This window comes from Vulpes lagopus, chromosome 5 (genome assembly GCF_018345385.1).
Source record: "Vulpes lagopus strain Blue_001 chromosome 5, ASM1834538v1, whole genome shotgun sequence".
Classification (NCBI taxonomy): Eukaryota; Metazoa; Chordata; class Mammalia; order Carnivora; family Canidae; genus Vulpes; species Vulpes lagopus.
The window spans coordinates 78,981,224-78,998,500 of NC_054828.1; the positions used below are offsets into that span (position 1 = coordinate 78,981,224).

At 34.8% G+C, this 17,277-nt stretch overlaps 1 protein-coding gene across 2 annotated transcripts in view; it reads right to left on the bottom strand.

Annotated features, from left to right (window-relative positions):
- The window catches only part of MAN1A2 (mannosidase alpha class 1A member 2), a 182,496-nt gene that overhangs the window by 21,379 nt on the left and 143,840 nt on the right, over nucleotides 1-17,277 (bottom strand). For both annotated transcript variants that reach the window (XM_041754200.1, XM_041754201.1), the window contains 3 exons: nucleotides 14,186-14,405; nucleotides 8,908-9,080; nucleotides 4,759-4,874 (listed from right to left, as the gene is read on the bottom strand). In XM_041754200.1, coding sequence (XP_041610134.1) covers nucleotides 4,759-4,874; nucleotides 8,908-9,080; nucleotides 14,186-14,405 — 509 coding nt within the window. The remainder of the gene's footprint in view (nucleotides 1-4,758; nucleotides 4,875-8,907; nucleotides 9,081-14,185; nucleotides 14,406-17,277) is intronic.

A 17,277-nucleotide genomic window follows, 5' to 3' on the forward strand; every position in this document is an offset into this window, starting at 1 on the left:
AATTTTCTCTCAAAATTTTGAAGATACTGCTTCACTGCTTCCAAGTTTACTGTTGCTCTGGAAGAGTCTGAAGCCATCCTAATGTCAGATCATTTTCCCAAGGCTTTTACTCCCCCTCTCTTTGGAGGCTGTTAGGTCCTCCCTTTACCCCAAGGGTTCTGAATACGGCACTGTGCCTTGGTATGGGTCTGTTTTCATCCACTGTGCTAGCATCTTGATAGCTGCTTTCAATCTGGAAACTCATATCCTTCAGTGCTGGGATATTTTCTTGAGTTACCTTGTTGTATTCGTATTTTGTTTTTTAAATAAATTTTACACATACATAAACGTCTAGTTTGTTACGTATTTCTAAGTCAATACCACCCATTAATATTTAAAAGTGAGGTCCCTAATGCATATTAGAAACTGTAGGTATGTTGGCATTCACTGATGGCTGCACCACTGGGGGATAGGGGGATGTGGTCATTTTGCTGAGGGAATCTCACATAACTGTATCTCTAGTTTTTCTTCTTATATGCTGACCCATTTCCTAGAAAGGAATGCTCCAATATCCTGAGTTCTTTCAGCTGCACCTGGTATCCCTCAATCCACAGCCTCCTTGATTTGACCTCTTCAGACAAGAAATTTCAAGTTTCATTCACAGTAGAGATGAGGCAGGGGTATATAGCCACTCCTTGTATAAACTTAGTCAGAAATTCTACAGTTCTCCATCCTACCAGGTACCCTACTGAGTCTCTCCAAGGTTCTGAAGCATTCCCCAGTTTCTTTCAGTTAGCCTCTCCCCCATGCAGGTGCTTAGCTCTGTCTTCCATCTTCTAAAAATGTGCTGACATCTCCAATGTGCTGACATCTCCATCTGCTGTTCATTTCTTTCTCGTTTCTTTCGTCTTTGTCCTTTACACCTTCTTAGCCCTCTATAATCATTTTAATGGCTTTCAAGAGAGAGTGGAGGATAAATACAAGTGTTCACTCTGCCAAGCTAACCTCGAACGCCTCCTTTGTTAAATGTAGGCATCTTCAAAGGATCAGATGCATGCTTTCTTTTCTGCTCATCCTCAAAAATCTTCCTGAACTTGTATTTTGAGCTCCAGATCTATATTTTCAAATGCCTCTTGGGAACATATGTCAAAAGTAACTCATTATCTTTTCTGAAAATCTATTTCTTCTTGCAACTTGGTGTCCTAGTCCTTACAGTTACCCACACTGAAAACTTTACTGTTATCTCATACTCTTCCTTCTTTCTGAACTGCTCTAGATCTAGTAAGATACTAGCACTTGCCAATGAACTAAAGAGTGCTTGTATCTCATCCTTAATATTTCATTGTCTGCCTTAGAGCTATTCCCCAAATACTGATTCACCCTACTCTACCCCCATCTTGCCTTCAAGTCTGGTTTAAATGCCACCACTTCCATGAAGTCTTCCTTTATGTTTTCTAGGTTAAGTAAACTCTTCCTCCTCCAGAAAACTTGCTCACCTGTATTAACATCTCTCTCATACACTTACTATGTATAACATTTTTTTTTTTTTGCAAATCTGTATGTTTTATTTCCTCTACTAGAATTAAGAGTTTTAAGGAAAGAGGCTTTGAAGGAATCTATCTCTGACCTTACTCATTTCATAGTTTTTATCATGGCATCAGTATACATGCTTTAGCAATAATCAAATTAGCAGCTACTCAGGGAAACAAAAGGAACAGAGGACACAGTATCTTCTGGAGAACAACATCTAGCTATAAGTACACCTACAGTACAGCATCCCAATAATATGTAAAATGTTAAATGGCGCCTCAACTAGGACAAGAACACAGGTTTTTACATTTAACTTTGCTAATGCCAAGCTAATCAGTTACCATCTCTGGTAGCTAAAAACTAATAGATTATTGCCCTTTAACAAATTAACAATAAATCTGAACCACTTGATAGAATATACAATCTTCAGTTAAAAGTTAACTTAGATTCTCATAAAGGCCTGTTTAAATTAATTGGTTTTTGAGAAAAATCTGTGAAGTCATACTACTCTTCATTCCCCTGTAGTTTTATCTTAATAGTAAGAGAAATATAAACCTATATTAGTCTTCACAGAAATGTCTTTGACTCAAATACATTCTATATTATGCCATTAGTTTTTATAAAGAATAAGAGAAAGAAAGAGTTTGGCATCTTCTATAACATCACTGTTTGAGGACAACTGCCATTATGTACTAGGGTGAACCATGTAAAATTGCCAGCGTTCAACGCTTTTTGACTTATAAAAAGGGCATTTTTATGTGCTTTGTCTAATAGTTCACTGCAGCTTTTTGAGCAGGAGACTGACATGAAGAAAATGGTTATAATAAATGTTGAAAATAAAGTAATTTCTTTTTCAGACTAGAAGAAGACTCAAAATAGCATTTTACCACTACTACAATAATAGTTCATTGAGCAAGATGCTAACAATACTGGATGAAAGACAGTTGGAAATGATATTCACCCAGTCTGGGAGTTATCACTCCACAGATCACTTATTACTTACAAAAAGAAATTAGATTCTTTACATGACCTTGTAATCAAATCTAACCTTATGATCAAACTTAGAGTCACCAGTAATGGGCTAACCTCTTTAGAAGATGCAATGAGGACACATCATCTATACAATAATCATACCAAAATCCTTAACCTAAAACCAATCATGAGGAAACAATCACAAATATCTAAACTGAGAAACATTCTCCAGAGTAACTAGCCTGAATACTTATGTCAATATCATAAGCCATGTAAGCAAAACAAGAACACTTTGCTCTAGCTTATAAAAAAACTAAAGAAATATAACATCCAAACGCAACAATGATCCTTTATTGGATCCTAGACTAGAATTAAAAATAAATAGTTGTAGGTACATTACTAGAACTGAGAAATCTGGGATCCCTGGGTGGCGCAGCGGTTTGGCGCCTGCCTTTGGCCCAGGGCGGGATCCTGGAGACCCGGGATCGAATCCCACATCGGGCTCCCAGTGCATGAAGCCTGCTTCTCCCTCTGCCTGTGTCTCTGCCTCTCTCTCTCTGTGACTATCATAAATAAATAAATAAAAAATTAAAAAAAAAAAAAAGAACTGAGAAATCTAAAAGTAGGTTATATATTAAACAACAATATTATATGAATGTTAAGTTTCACAAATGTGATAACTGGACTGTGGTTATGTAGGATTATTCCCCTTTCTCTTAAGTATCAGAATGCTGGTAACTCTCAAATTACAGTGCATAAACAAACTAATTTTTTTCAAAACAATAAAACTGTGTGTATGTTAGGTTTCACCCTGTGTGTATGTGTATATATATATGCAGACATATATACACAGAGGCAGAGGACTGTGGTAGAAATTGACAATTGGTGAATTTAGGTGAAGGATACATAAACATTCATTGCGCTAGCCTTACAGTTTTCCTGGTCTAAAAAAAGCAAGAGATATTACATAATTTGGGTCAAATTCCACAGTTTATGAATATGAAAACTGAAGGCAAAAAAGTCTTGTTTTGCCATGCTCGTCTAGCTAGGGTGTAACTCAAGCTGCTATGGTCTTACCTCTGCGCCCAGCACTGTCTCACATGATCTTAGCCTAACCACACAGGACGAGTCCAACAAGGGGTAAGGGGTGACCAGAGTCCTGGGACTAACTACCAAGCAGTTGTTCTAAACCATGAGCAGCAACAAAAGGCCTGGGTTAGGGTCAGTCACAGATACAGAAAGGAGGGGGCAAAATAAAGAAAGAGTGTAACAGGAATCATAAAGACTTAGTGATATATTAAGAAAAAAGAAATAACTTTATAATGGAAGCTGAAAAGATGGGAAGAGTACTAGGGATAATATAAAAGAAAAACTGGAATAAGATAGTCATTTAGGTTAACAAACCTAGTTTGAGATACATACATTTCAATTTTAATGTCCCAAGATGTAAGTTATGAGTATACTAGAATATGGACTGCAAGAGAGTAGGGGTTTTGGCTTTTTTTATCTACTGATATGTCCCCCAAGTAACCTGAACAATGCCTGGAAATAAACTTTTTTTTGAACAAATGAAGGAATGGTTTATGAGGCATTTAGGTATAGACAGGAAATAGAAATATGAAATTTAAGAGAAAGTATCGAAAGATATTTACTTTGTACATCCTTATGGAAGAGGACACATTTCAGGTCACTACCGTCTTCCAGGACAGTTTACAGAGCTCTGCCTGGAGTTCTGAGTATAAGCTCAAATAATAGCTGTCTTTCCACTCTTCCTTTTATATGTATCTTTATAGGAAACCTCACAGGGAGAGTAGATGACTATGGTCACATACCCTGTAGTACCATCAAAACTCCATGATTATTCGGAACTCATTTCATTAGCTAGAGCAGGGAGTTCAGGTATGGTCCCAGGACCGGAATCACCAGTATTTGCTGAGAGTTTGTCAGAAATGCAAATTCTTAGGTTTCACCCTAGACCTGCCGAATCAGAAACTCTCTGATGGCCCAGTGATCTATGTATTTAGGAGTCTCCCAGGAGATTCTAATGCACACCCCAGAGCCAAGAACAAAGGTACTAAACTCTTATTTGACAAAATAATCTACCTCATGGTTAAGGTCCTTCTTCTTGAGATGCAGTTAAAAATTTAAGACCCAATTACATAAAAAGATATTTGTAATAAAATCTGGTGTAACATATTACATAGTCATAATTCATCATTGTAGTGATCATACAGCAAAACCAGCCTACAATAAAAATTTTTAAATCCACCTACTTACTTTAATGTTTCAGCAAGAAAGAAGCTCTGCTGTACATCATCATGTGTAGGAGTAGAGGAATACACATCCTTCACCCCAGAAAATCCACCACTTACTCGGCAATACTTTTCAATAGCCTATGAAAGAGATCAGACAAAGGAATCAATGCCAATGAATTTCAAGTTTTGAAGGATAAATTAAGGAAGCAGTCAGAAGTTAACATAGATCTGAGAATTTGACAGGTTAAGAGTAAGATTTATTATCAAATGGAAATATTCTCACACTGGAAAAATTAACTGAGGTATCCTGTTTTCTGTGGAACTTTCTCCTCTCCCAAATTCTTTACTCTTTTAAAAAACATCCTACATTTTTCTCACTTGGGAAAGTCAAATTTAGGCTATTTATGCTGATTTAGAGACTTATTTGGCACAATAAAGTCTCATTAATTTTGACAAATCAGGGGAGGTCAGTTTGAATTAAATTTTAAAGGCAATCTTTTCAATTCTAAGGATAAAAAATTCAAAACATGCTTTTAAAAAAAACATTACCTAGGTGCTTTCCTTAGTAATAATAATAATGAGGTAATATTTACTACAAACATACTGTATGATAGACAATGTATTACAATTCCAGGACTTAGGCATTACAGGTGGTACCAATTGGCAGGAAGTACCCACCACATACCTACTACAATAATAATTACAATATTAAGAGCTACCCATTATGAAGTCTTTGCTATGTGCTGAAGGCTCTTCTAAGGGCTTCACATGTATCAATGTTTAAATCTCCCAACAACCCATGAGGTTGTCTTAATAGTCTCTATTTCTCAGATGGGAAAACTAAGGCCAAGAGTCATTTGCTCCACATTATTATTAACTACTGTGCTCTCCTTCCCAAGTGGGAGCTAAAATTCTTAATTTATATCTGTTCTTGCAAATTTGAACATGTCTAAATAAAAATACTGAATCAAATGGAACCCATTCAAAACTCTGTTTTTAATTCAAAGTAAGCAAATACCCTGCTTATGCAGGCATATCACACTCCAAAATTAAGCCATTCGCAAGAAGTTGAATCACACGTAATTTTTTTCTCTAGGCTACCTAATCCTGAGATACTGTCTAATGAAGGTATTTAATCATTTATTTAATCATTACTGCCATGGCTTCTTGTTCCTAATCTTGCTATCTTTTTTACTCTTCTGGTCTTCCTCCTAACGAAAAGCTAATTAACACAGAAAGTTTTTATTTAATCAAGCTGTTCAGTTTTGTATAGTTCCATTTTTACTATAGCTGGGTTTTAAAAATCTTCTTACCAAAGAGATTGGTACTTTTCTCTAAATTTTTTCTAAAGATTTACTTATTTGAGAGTGACAGAGAAAGAGAAAGCACATGTGCATGTGTGTACACAGAGGAAGGAACAGAGAGAGGGAGTGACTCCTTGCTGAGCGTGGAGCCTCACACATGGCTCAATCTCAGGACCCTAAGATCATGACCTGAACTGAAATCAAGAGTCGGCTGTTCAACCCACTGAGCCACCCAGGCACCCTTCTCTATCTAAATATTTTAAACATATTTTGAATTCAAGAGTTGTTAAATGTCATGTTCTGTGCAATGATTATATGTCTTCACCACCAGGAAACTATCAGAGTAGTTTAAGGATACTGAGAAAATAGTAGGGAGCCATGACTGATTTTTAAGCCATTTAGAGTCATTTCTTGAAGGCAAGTTTTCATGCAAATATATATGCGAAGGGAATACCTAAGCTACGGAAGACATAGAAGATACTGTTCTTCTGTTTCAGCTTGTCTTCCCTTCACCTTCTTCACACCCAACAGCGATAGACAAGAAAGTCACTTTTATTTAAGATGTGAGTCTTCCTCTTTTGTCTCCACCTTCCCCTCATCATGGCATACTTCTGAAATTTGACTTTAAAGTATAATTATTTCAGTTTATGTTCTTTGTAGATTTTTTTAAGTTTTTTGTTTTGTTTTGTTTTGTTTTTTAGACTCCACACCTAGCATGGAGCCCAACTTGTTCTTTATACTCTGAGACTGTGTATCTACATTATAGAAACAAAAATCTAATAACATCTGTTACTCAGGACAGATTTAGGTTAAAGTTTGAGCTTGTGAAACCTCTTTTTAATAGAGTAGGGTCATACTTTAAGAAGGTGCACAGGAAAAAAAGAACCTTAGGAAAAGGATGGATTATCCCACAGTATTTCTCACTGAGAGGACATTTTTCCGTCACCAATCCTCACCCTGCTGCACCACATGATTCAGACATATTTTCCTTATTCCTCTGAATAAGAATCATTAAATATAAGGGGACATTCAATTCAGATCTATTGCAGGGTTACTTTACCTATATCTTGTATATAAAATACTGCTTAATGTGCATAGCATTGGCTAGCCACTGCTACCAACCGAACGAAGTGTGTGTGTGTCCTATCCCTGAACCACTGTGACAACAGTGACCATGGCAGGTCCCTGCAAAGAGAAGTTCACTAGCAGTTATATTCCCATTTCTGGAACCAAGAGGCCAGGGAAGGCAGCCTCAACAAATGACAGCATCTATTTCTGTTCTATGTAACCACTTTGCTTCCATTAACATTCTCTTTTTGTTAAACTCCACAAGGACTATCTAGGTCTGAATGACAAATGACATAGAAGTGTCCTCACCATAGTTCAAATCTTTATCAAACTATTTCTACATCACTGGTAGCGGCCTCCAAAACCCAGCAATCTGCAGCTTATAATCGAAGCCTTTGCTTGGTTACTTCCACTAAAAAGTCTTCAGTGGCTCTTTTCCCTTAGAAAAACCTTTAGTAGTCCTAGAATGCACTCTTCAGGTTAGGGAGTCTTGGTGAGCAGGAGATGGTAAGGAAAATGATGATGTGACAGGCTTTTTTGACAGGCTAAAGACTTTCTATATCCACCTCCTGTATGAGAAACACTTATACAGTAACTCAGAGAGGTATCTATTTGTGTATTTGTGTGTGCGGAGTTATTCTTGAACCACTGAGTAAAGTACACACCCCATGATCTCTGGCATGTAAGATCATCTACCTAATGGTTCCAAACTTCACTCCCTCTGGTTGCCACTGTGAAACCTTCTTTCTACATAAACTGGTCTACATTCTGCCCTAAAATGTATCCTGCACATTCTTACCTAAGCAATTTATTAACATTATTTATCTTAACCTAGAATGTCATCATTCTATCTAGCCTGCAAGCTTAAGTTAAACAACTGGAATATGAATATTCATCATAATTAGTGCTATTTATCATAATTAGTATATCTCAAAGAATAAAACATTCACTCCCAGGAATAAGATATACTTTCATGAGAAGACTAATATTTTTCTTCCTCACCAGGTACTGATAGCCACAGTGTTCTCTGAAAGGCTAGTATTTTAAGAATAAACCACTGGCCTTCTTTACTAACCATTAACAATTCTCATAAATAGGTAAGTAAATAAAGAGTCTTTCAATCTGGAAAAATTTTAACAATTCAATGATTCTTATGATGGTCCACTAAGAAACTACTTAGAACACAAACTGAAGTGAATAGTGGGTAATCTACCCAAGCTGTGAGTCTGGACAGTCTTAAAATGTTGGGTTTTTCCCCCCAGAGGTTAAGCCTTAATTGGCAAGTACAGAAACTGTATAATCATACTGAAACCCATAATGCCTTTTAAATGACTTCTTATAGTTATTCAAGAAGAAAAAGGAGTGAACACCAGTAGGAAAGTAATTTTAATCAAGAACTAAGCTGATTCTAAGGTTTACTTCTACTGCTTAAGTAACTTAAACTGAGGGGTGTCTGGGTGGCTCAGTTAGTTGAACGTCTGAGTTTAGCCCAGGTCATGATCTTGGTCCTGGAATTGAGTCTGGGATGTATGTGCTCCAGGCTCAGCAGGGATTCTGCTTCTCCATCTCCCTCTGCCCCTCCCTTGGTCATGCTGTCCCCCTCTCTCTGAAATAAATAAATAAAATCTTAAAAAAAAAAAAAAAAGCAAAGAAATTTAAATTGAGTAACAGTTTTTCCATCAGATAAATGAAAGTAGCACTATAATTACTAAACATGAAGTAACATGGATGAGGACATACGGTACTATAGGAAGGCTTGATTTAATACTCTTGCATATAAGAAATATTGGCTTATTTACCAGTGCTGCTTCCCAGCCCCATTGCCTATATCTTGGATCATGAGTGAATCGCCATAGGTACCAATAGGTTTCAATTACTTCTGGACGGAGGATGTAATACTTTTCAGCCTGCCGGACTGCCACAGCCTCTACTGCACCATCAAACTTGAATGATTCAGGACCCAGCTTTAATGCTGTAACATGACAAAAGAAACAAATGAGCATAATAAACCATTTGTGTTTGTTCACCAGAGCTGCTTTTTTCCCTGAAAGAATGGGGTATAATGTAAAGTTATGTTAATTTTGTTTTATATTTATTGTTGCTGTTTTGCAAAATCAGTGACTTTAAAAGATCCACATTTGGTTTTCTTATAATAGACTTATAAATATTCTTATTATCCTGACATGAAATACTTCTCATACATAATGTACATCAATATACTGCTAAATCCAACCATACTGACAAGAGTCTAGTAATCCTCTGGCAACAAATGCAAAGCTAGACATAAACACATTACATATTCTGTTTTGTTCCAAAATAAAATGAGACAGATAATTGTACTGTGCAGAATTATTTTTTTAGTCAGGACAATTTTAAAGTCCTTTTAATATAACACATAAATGTAAGAAAACATTTTAGAGCTAGGATCTTGAATTAGATTCAGGTGTGGATTATACACTTTTTTTTAAGCATCCTAGAGTATATAAAAAGCAATATATTTTCAAATTTAAGTCAGTTGTAAAAATAAACTTTTTTCTCCTATAGCCTCTGTGTATATATAGCAAGAAGAGATTCAAACTACATCACCAAGAATTATCAGTACTGCCCATTTATTAGTTTGAATAAAATAGGGCCATTATACCTATATTTCAACACTACATAATAGTTTTTGAATGATATGATTTCCATTCAGGCTAGAATACAGCACTATATGAAAGTCTTTTTAATAACCTCTTTCTAATCACACCGAGTACCCAGATCTGTCAATATAAAGTCCTCTTCCACTGGGATGTTGGACTCACAAACAATTACTAGTCTCAGCTGCCATATTTCTTTCCTTTTACTAGTGGCAAATAGTTTCAATGTCTATAACCTCTTTTAAAAAATTCCAGACATTTTTAGATTTCCTCAGAAAAGAAAAGGTGAAATAAGAACTATAATGCTGGCAGACCATAAACAGAATCATGCATTGTTGTTGGCAAGACATGTGTTGCTGTAGCCAAATTTCAGCATTACAAGGGAGACACCGTAAGCTCTAAATAATCATACACAAATGTGAAAATAAGGGCTTTCTCATCAACTACCAACCCCAAGAAAAAACATAAAATCAAAAACACTGCACCAATGGTAGCTAGTCCTATTGAAAGCAAAACATGTGATCCAGAATAGTTTACTGCTAAGTCTTTGAGAACTAAAGCAGAACCCAAGCAGAAGATTTTCAACCTGAGGGTCATAAGTCTGTCGTAGGCTCTGGAAGAAGACCATGTTCTGTCCAAGCAAGCTATGAAATTGGGCGCAAAACTGTGTGCACATAAAGCTTTGACCAGCTCCTCAATGGGAGTTGAGGTTAGGATTAACCAACAAATCATCAACATTTTTTGTTAGACAACTTCTATCCAGTTTAGTGACAAGGTCAGCACATGACCAAATAGCATGTGGCATTTAATAAATGCTTCTAAAGTGATGATAGAAGTCAAACATCATAAGCACTGAGATCATGGCAATCCAATGAAAAAGTACAAGAAGTCATTTTATCTGAATTTCTTATGTTTTTCCTTTCTCAAAGAACGAGTGCCAGGTGATCATAGGGAGTTCTCAAATGCTAATCTTAAGGCTATCTTTAAATTAGATAATAAAAAAATTAGATAGTAACTTCTATAAAGATAATATTGCCTGAATTGGAAGTAGAAACTGGCTGCATGGAACTAACAGTTTAAACTTCTACTAAAAATTATATCTCACTTAATGTTATTCATAACTTCACAAATAAAACACAGCAAAAAGAGAACATATATGTTTTGTGAAGAGTTGGTAAATAAAAATACACAAGCCTAAATTATATACCAATTACATCCATTAAGTTGGTCAAATTACTGGTTTCATTTTTCTGAGGGCATTATTTCATAGATGCTCCTTTAAGAAATGTAAAAAAGTAATTTCTTAATCTATCTTGTAATTTCTATTTTCTATCTTAAATTTCCTATTTACATTTGATACTTCATTTCTAAAAGGAAACTAATCCAACAAGCAAAAATTGAGTTGAAACTATAAATAATTTAGTGCCTAGGTAAAAAGAACTCTAAGAGTATGCAAAAATAATTTAATGTAGGCAAAGGAAAGAGACATGCACGAATAAAAAAATCAAAATAAAATATCAAATGTGACAAAGGTCAATAATAAGACAGTAAAAGATACATTTTAAAGAAAGTATAAATTAATTTGCAAGTCATAGGAGTCCTCCATATAGGTAGAATCTGTAGAGATGGGAAAAATAAGCATACTCAGGTCAACAAAAAGAAATTTAACAAAAGATAAAAAAGCATAAGGAATATTCTGGGACAGGCAAGTTGACTATAGTTTCAATAAGCTAACAGTAAGGAAAGAACTTAAACTATTTCCCTCATATTAACTTTCTTTTAAGGAAAAAAATACTTGTAGAAACTCTTAAAGTAGGTCCAAAATCCATGTCCAACGTGTCTTTTGTCCATTGAATAAGTTATATGTATCTAAACATTAAAATTTCCCCTAAATGTAATAGCACATGGTCTAGGGAAAATCTTATGCAACTTTAATAAGAAGTAAATTAAATTAAATAAGTCATTATTTTATTCAGGTTCAATACTTTAAAAAAAAAAATCTAGAAACCCAGAAAAAGACCAGTACTATCTTTTAGAAGTCTAAGATCTTGTTTGGCTCCAATTCTGCATTATACTTCAGAATAAACTAAAACAAGGTATCAACTAGCTTCCCATGTAGATACAATAATGTCTAAAAGTACACTGAGTTACTACTTCGTTTCATGAACAGATTCAGCAATATTTCCTACAAATTATTCCTAGCTAAATTAGGCCATGATGAGGCCATGTTCATCAATAAGGTAAAATATATGAAGATTATTAATGTTAATTCTAATTCCAGTGACAAATGAAAGTGAAATTCCAAAGTTCTCATCATATGAATTTAGCTGGAATAATTGCTAAAAAGTGAATGGATATTTTTAAACAAGCTGGCCAAAAAATTATAGCATAGCTATACCTAAACACAAGATATAATAACCAAGTGGGGCGGAAGCAACACTAGGATTGTACCTTTTGATTAGAGGATCTAAACTGAGATTAAAGAGAAAGACTTCAAAATACAGGACACAAAAAAAAAAAAAATACAGGACACAAATCAAATGGTAATCTTTTGGGACATATCATGGCAAGGAGGGTCACAGGTTCACTGACTTGCCATGTGAGAGTAACCATCAGAAACAGTATAACTGCAACACAGACTGGATTGTTTAAACTTTCACTTATGCTCACAACAACATACTGAGGAAGACAGGATAGGTATTATTATGAGTTTTTTGCAGATGGAGGACCAGAGACTTAGTCAAGTTAAATGATTTGCCTAAGGTTCAGAGATAATAAATAGTGGAATATGGGATTTTTTTTTAATCCTAGTCCACATGTCCTTTCTACAGTATCACAGTATTTCATACCGGTATCAGCAATGTCTCTATGAAATGTGACAGTCAAGGAGTCTGCTCATAACTCCGGTATTCTAAGTATTTCTCAAAAGTAGGAGATATGTCCTATTAACACTTTCATCTGTAAGCATCCAGCGTAATGCTTGGCACATCACTGGTGCTCCATGTTTAATGGAGTGAATAATTAATTATACTAACAGTATATCATATTTTTAATATGTCTGCTGTATGAAATCTTACAATTTTACATCTATTATTTCATTTGTGGCCAAAATCTGCATCACAAGTTTTATTATCATGGGTCCTAGTACACATTCTGAATATCCATTCTGATCCTCAAGGTTTTACTAATTTTGGCTGCATTTTAAATATATATTTGATACTCTATATAGTCACCATGATAATATAATTTAGCTTCTACTTATAATTAGATCACCAACTTTATACATACTATATGCTAACTCTAAAATAACATCTTCTTAGTTGTATTTTATCAAGAAATGGAATCCCTTAGTTACTGAGGGACCTGAAAGGTCAATTTCATCATAAGTTCAATTCCTTATTATATAAAAATAACCTGACAGATTTATGAACTTAGATGAACTAGGATAAATTTTAAGCTGGTCATATCTGTGTCATGGTACCTGATGGCAAATAATCCTAAAATGGAAATTTCAGTTATTTCATATTAGCAACAATTCAACTTCCAAAATCACAAAAAGAAACTTCCTAATTTTTAGTCCTTCTGGGAACTCATTTTCCATTATTCCATATAGAAACATATTTCTAACCAGAAAAAAATCTTGAAAGGTCTACTTCAGTATTTCCCAATCCTTTTTCAGGCTTTTTAGAAAACCTAACGGCCTTCTCTCTCCATGAAATTTTAATAATATACATTGTTTGTCTATATATGACTATATATATATATATATATATATATATATATATATATTCTTTATTTATTAAACAATATTTTTCACCTCTGAGGACCAATTTTTTTCATCCTTAAGAACCATCTCATTTTCTGGGTAAGGACACTGAAGCCCAGAAATATTACATATTTGCCTAAAGAAACATTAGAGGATCTTTTTAAGAGACAGGTACCACAAATTAAAAAATTATTGGTGAGCTAAGAGACTACTAATTACCTAGATACCAACTATACATTCAATATAACTACTATTATCTTTTGGTCATTCTTATTTTTACAAGAGAAGATGGAAGGCAGTAACCTAAATCAGTCAATTCTGTGTTCATTTAAGTAGTTTTACAGAAGCTAAAATGAATGGCTAAAATGGATTCTTACTATATTAAAATAATGTCATCTCATACATCCTCAAACATCCTGTCTTTCATCATTAAAACAATTCCTTCAAAATCTTTATTAACAAAATCAGTAAACTCAGAATAATTTTTAAAAATGACACAGGAACACATTTCCAGAATTAAAATTCAAGTTAAGAAAATGATTTACTCTCTTATTATTTACTCTAATGCAGAGCAATCTATCTTAAATATCTATATATTTTCCTTCTAATTACTAAACATATTTTTAACTTAGAGGTTCTTTTAGTCTAAGTAGTTAGTGTTATTAATACTCTTACCAGTTCTGTCATATGACTCATGACATGTACGTGCAATTTCTGCCCCTAGCTCTAAATAATGACCAGCTTTATCCATTCTGGAACCATCTGCTCCCAGTGCAAACATTCCCCCAGCAAAACAGGCCAAGTGCCCCATCTTCTTTTCCAAGTGCCCATTTTTCCATTCTCCAATAAAGGTGAGACCTCCTCGGGACTTCTTAATAAGATGTTTCTCTATAGCCTACAAGAAAGAGTAGATATTCAAATTTTTAGAAGCAAAGTGTTGGTATTCAAACGTACTACATCCTTCTAGCTATCATAAAATCTCGGTAATATAATATTCTACAGATCAGTAACCTACCCAAACTGGAAGAGTTAATTTGCAGTAAGTAAGTTTTAGAGAATAGCCAAGTCACATGGGGTCTTGAATGAATACCTCACCCCATCACCACCACAACAGAGACAAGGTAGGAGAGGGAAGACTGGCCTAAAGACAGAACACTACCAATATTACAGGGTTTTTATTCTAGAGCTAAATGGAATTCATAACAATCAAATGACATTATGATGACAACATATAACCTAAAAGGCTCTATCAATTTATTTCCTATCTCGTTCAATAAAATTGAAGAAGAATATCTAAATTAATCCAAAAAATATGGCTTGGGTAATTAGTTAAAATGGTTTCTCCTTTTCCATGTAACTATACCTCTTGTCAAAGTACATCTTGTATGTTACAAAGCTTACATAAGTAGTTAGAAGCTCAAACTTAACTCCTCACACGTTGCTGTGCCATGGCTAGGAGAGGCCACGTGATAAACACAGTCCATCTTCCTGGAATGTCAATGTTACTCAAAAGATGTGGGGATGAAGAGAAATATTTTATATTAAACTTGAATGTAACACAAAGTAGAGTCCAACAAGTACATTTAACTTTAAAAATGAGATTTTTAAAAGCTTTGTTCCTTTGGACTATGTTCTCACAGACTTTGCTAAGAGGGGCTATCAATTACTTCTCTACCTTTAGAGATCATTCCATGGAAAAGCATAAGAAATTGCATTTAGTTCTCTTTGATAAAAAGGTGGAAAGTATTATATATGATTAGAGAGTACACTTTTCTGACAATAAGGAGGAATAAGAACCCACATTTTTGTGTGTTATTCTCTGACAAGTTCAGTAACAAACAGCTTTGGAAAAATTTACTGTGCATTCCTTATAGTGATAACGTCTGTTTTACAGAATTCTAAGAATTATGCCTCATTCATCATTTTATACTCCATAAGGCCTAAAGTGTAGCATGCAGTCAATAAGTGTTTAGTTAAGAAGTTATTTTGTATAAAAAAAAAAAAGAAGTAATTTTGTAAATAAATGGTAGGTACTTGTATGTGGGCTGTCAGGGGAGTAAGGAAGGGGTAATAAGCAAAATACGGGACTTACCACTGATATGTAAGTTTTTGTTATTGTTTTAATCATAATATGCTAAAGGGCAAATGTAAAGATTAGTTTTCCGAGTGCAAGGACAATGTTTTTCATCTTTTGTGGGCCTCATGGCATCTAGCATGTAAGGCACTCAAAAGATGGCTACTCAGGAAACATTTATTGAGGGATGCCCAGGGGGCTCAGTGGTTGAGCGTCTGCCTTTGGCTCAGGTCATGATCCTGGGGTCCTGGGATTGAGTCCCACATTGAGCTCCCTGCAGGGAACTTGCTTCTCCCTCTGCCTGTATCTCTGCCTCTCTCTCTGTGTCTCTCATGAATAAGTAAAATAAAAACAACAACAACAACAACAACAACAAAACATTTAACTGAATGCCTACAATGAACTACACACTATATGCCAAATATCAGTTTAACTCTTATGCATTCTATAAACAACTGTAGGGAATTAGTTCCCCCAAAAGTAAGGCCATAAAAAGGGTAATAAGATCCTTGCTTTAATTTTAAAAACACAATGATAACTATAACTGAACACTGATCATCAATTATAGTCAGAATGGTGTTGTTATATACAAAATTATACAAAATTAACAAAGCCTAAATGAGTTTCTTTGAAAATCCCAAACAGCTTTGATGAAGAAAAATGGAGAGAAAACAAAACTTAAGAATATCAAGAGTAGGGGAGGAAGGTGGGAGGATGTGAAAAATGGGTGAAAAGGAGTTGGACACAGGCTTCTAATCATGGAAATAAGTCACAGGGATATAGGGAATATAGTCAATGGTACTGTAATTGCATTGTATGGTGACAGATGGTGGCTACACCTGTTGTGAGCATAACACTATGTAAAGACTTGCTGAATCATCATGTTATACACCTAAACTAATGTAACATTATGCACCAACTATACTTCAATAAAAATACATCATAAAACTTTAAAAATATATAATTTTAATAACTGATTTTTAAAAATTATTTATTTGAGAGAGAGAGAGAAAGAAAGGGAGAGAGAGGGATGCAGGGGAGGGGCAAAGAGAAAGGGAAAGAAAATCTTGACAGTGCGGAGTCAGACAGGGGGCTTGATGTTATGTCCCTGAGATCACAACCTGAGTGGAAATCATGAGTCAGACACTTAACTGACTTAGCCACTCAGGCACCCCAATACAACTTTAAAAACTGATTAAAATTACTAAAGGGCTATGAATTTGTACTAGATCAGAAAACAACTTAATAAGTGGGTAACGCACTTTTCTATTTCATACTTTTTGCTTGGAAATATCACATATAAGTGCTTCCAAGATTGAAACCTATTCCAGTTTTAAACTGTCACAACATTGTGGTAAGAGGTTATATAAATATGAAATGATACAGTAAAGTGGTTAAAAGCACAGGCCCTGGTGTCAGGCTCCATCACTTACTAGTGATTGCAAACTTGAGCAAGTTACTTAACCTCTGTGCCATAAAGTTCTCAAGTGAAAAATGGTAGTAAAGATTAAATGATTTCATATGTGTAAAAGGGGGTACAACAGCATGGTGTGTGGAAAATACTAGATAAGTGTTTTGCCCTTATTATTTATCCATAAAGCTTTCCATGTGTAGGTTCAATGTCATTTGAAAGAAGAAATGTTTATGGAAATGTATGTGAATGAAGTCAGAAGTTTATCCAGTCTGTGTAGAC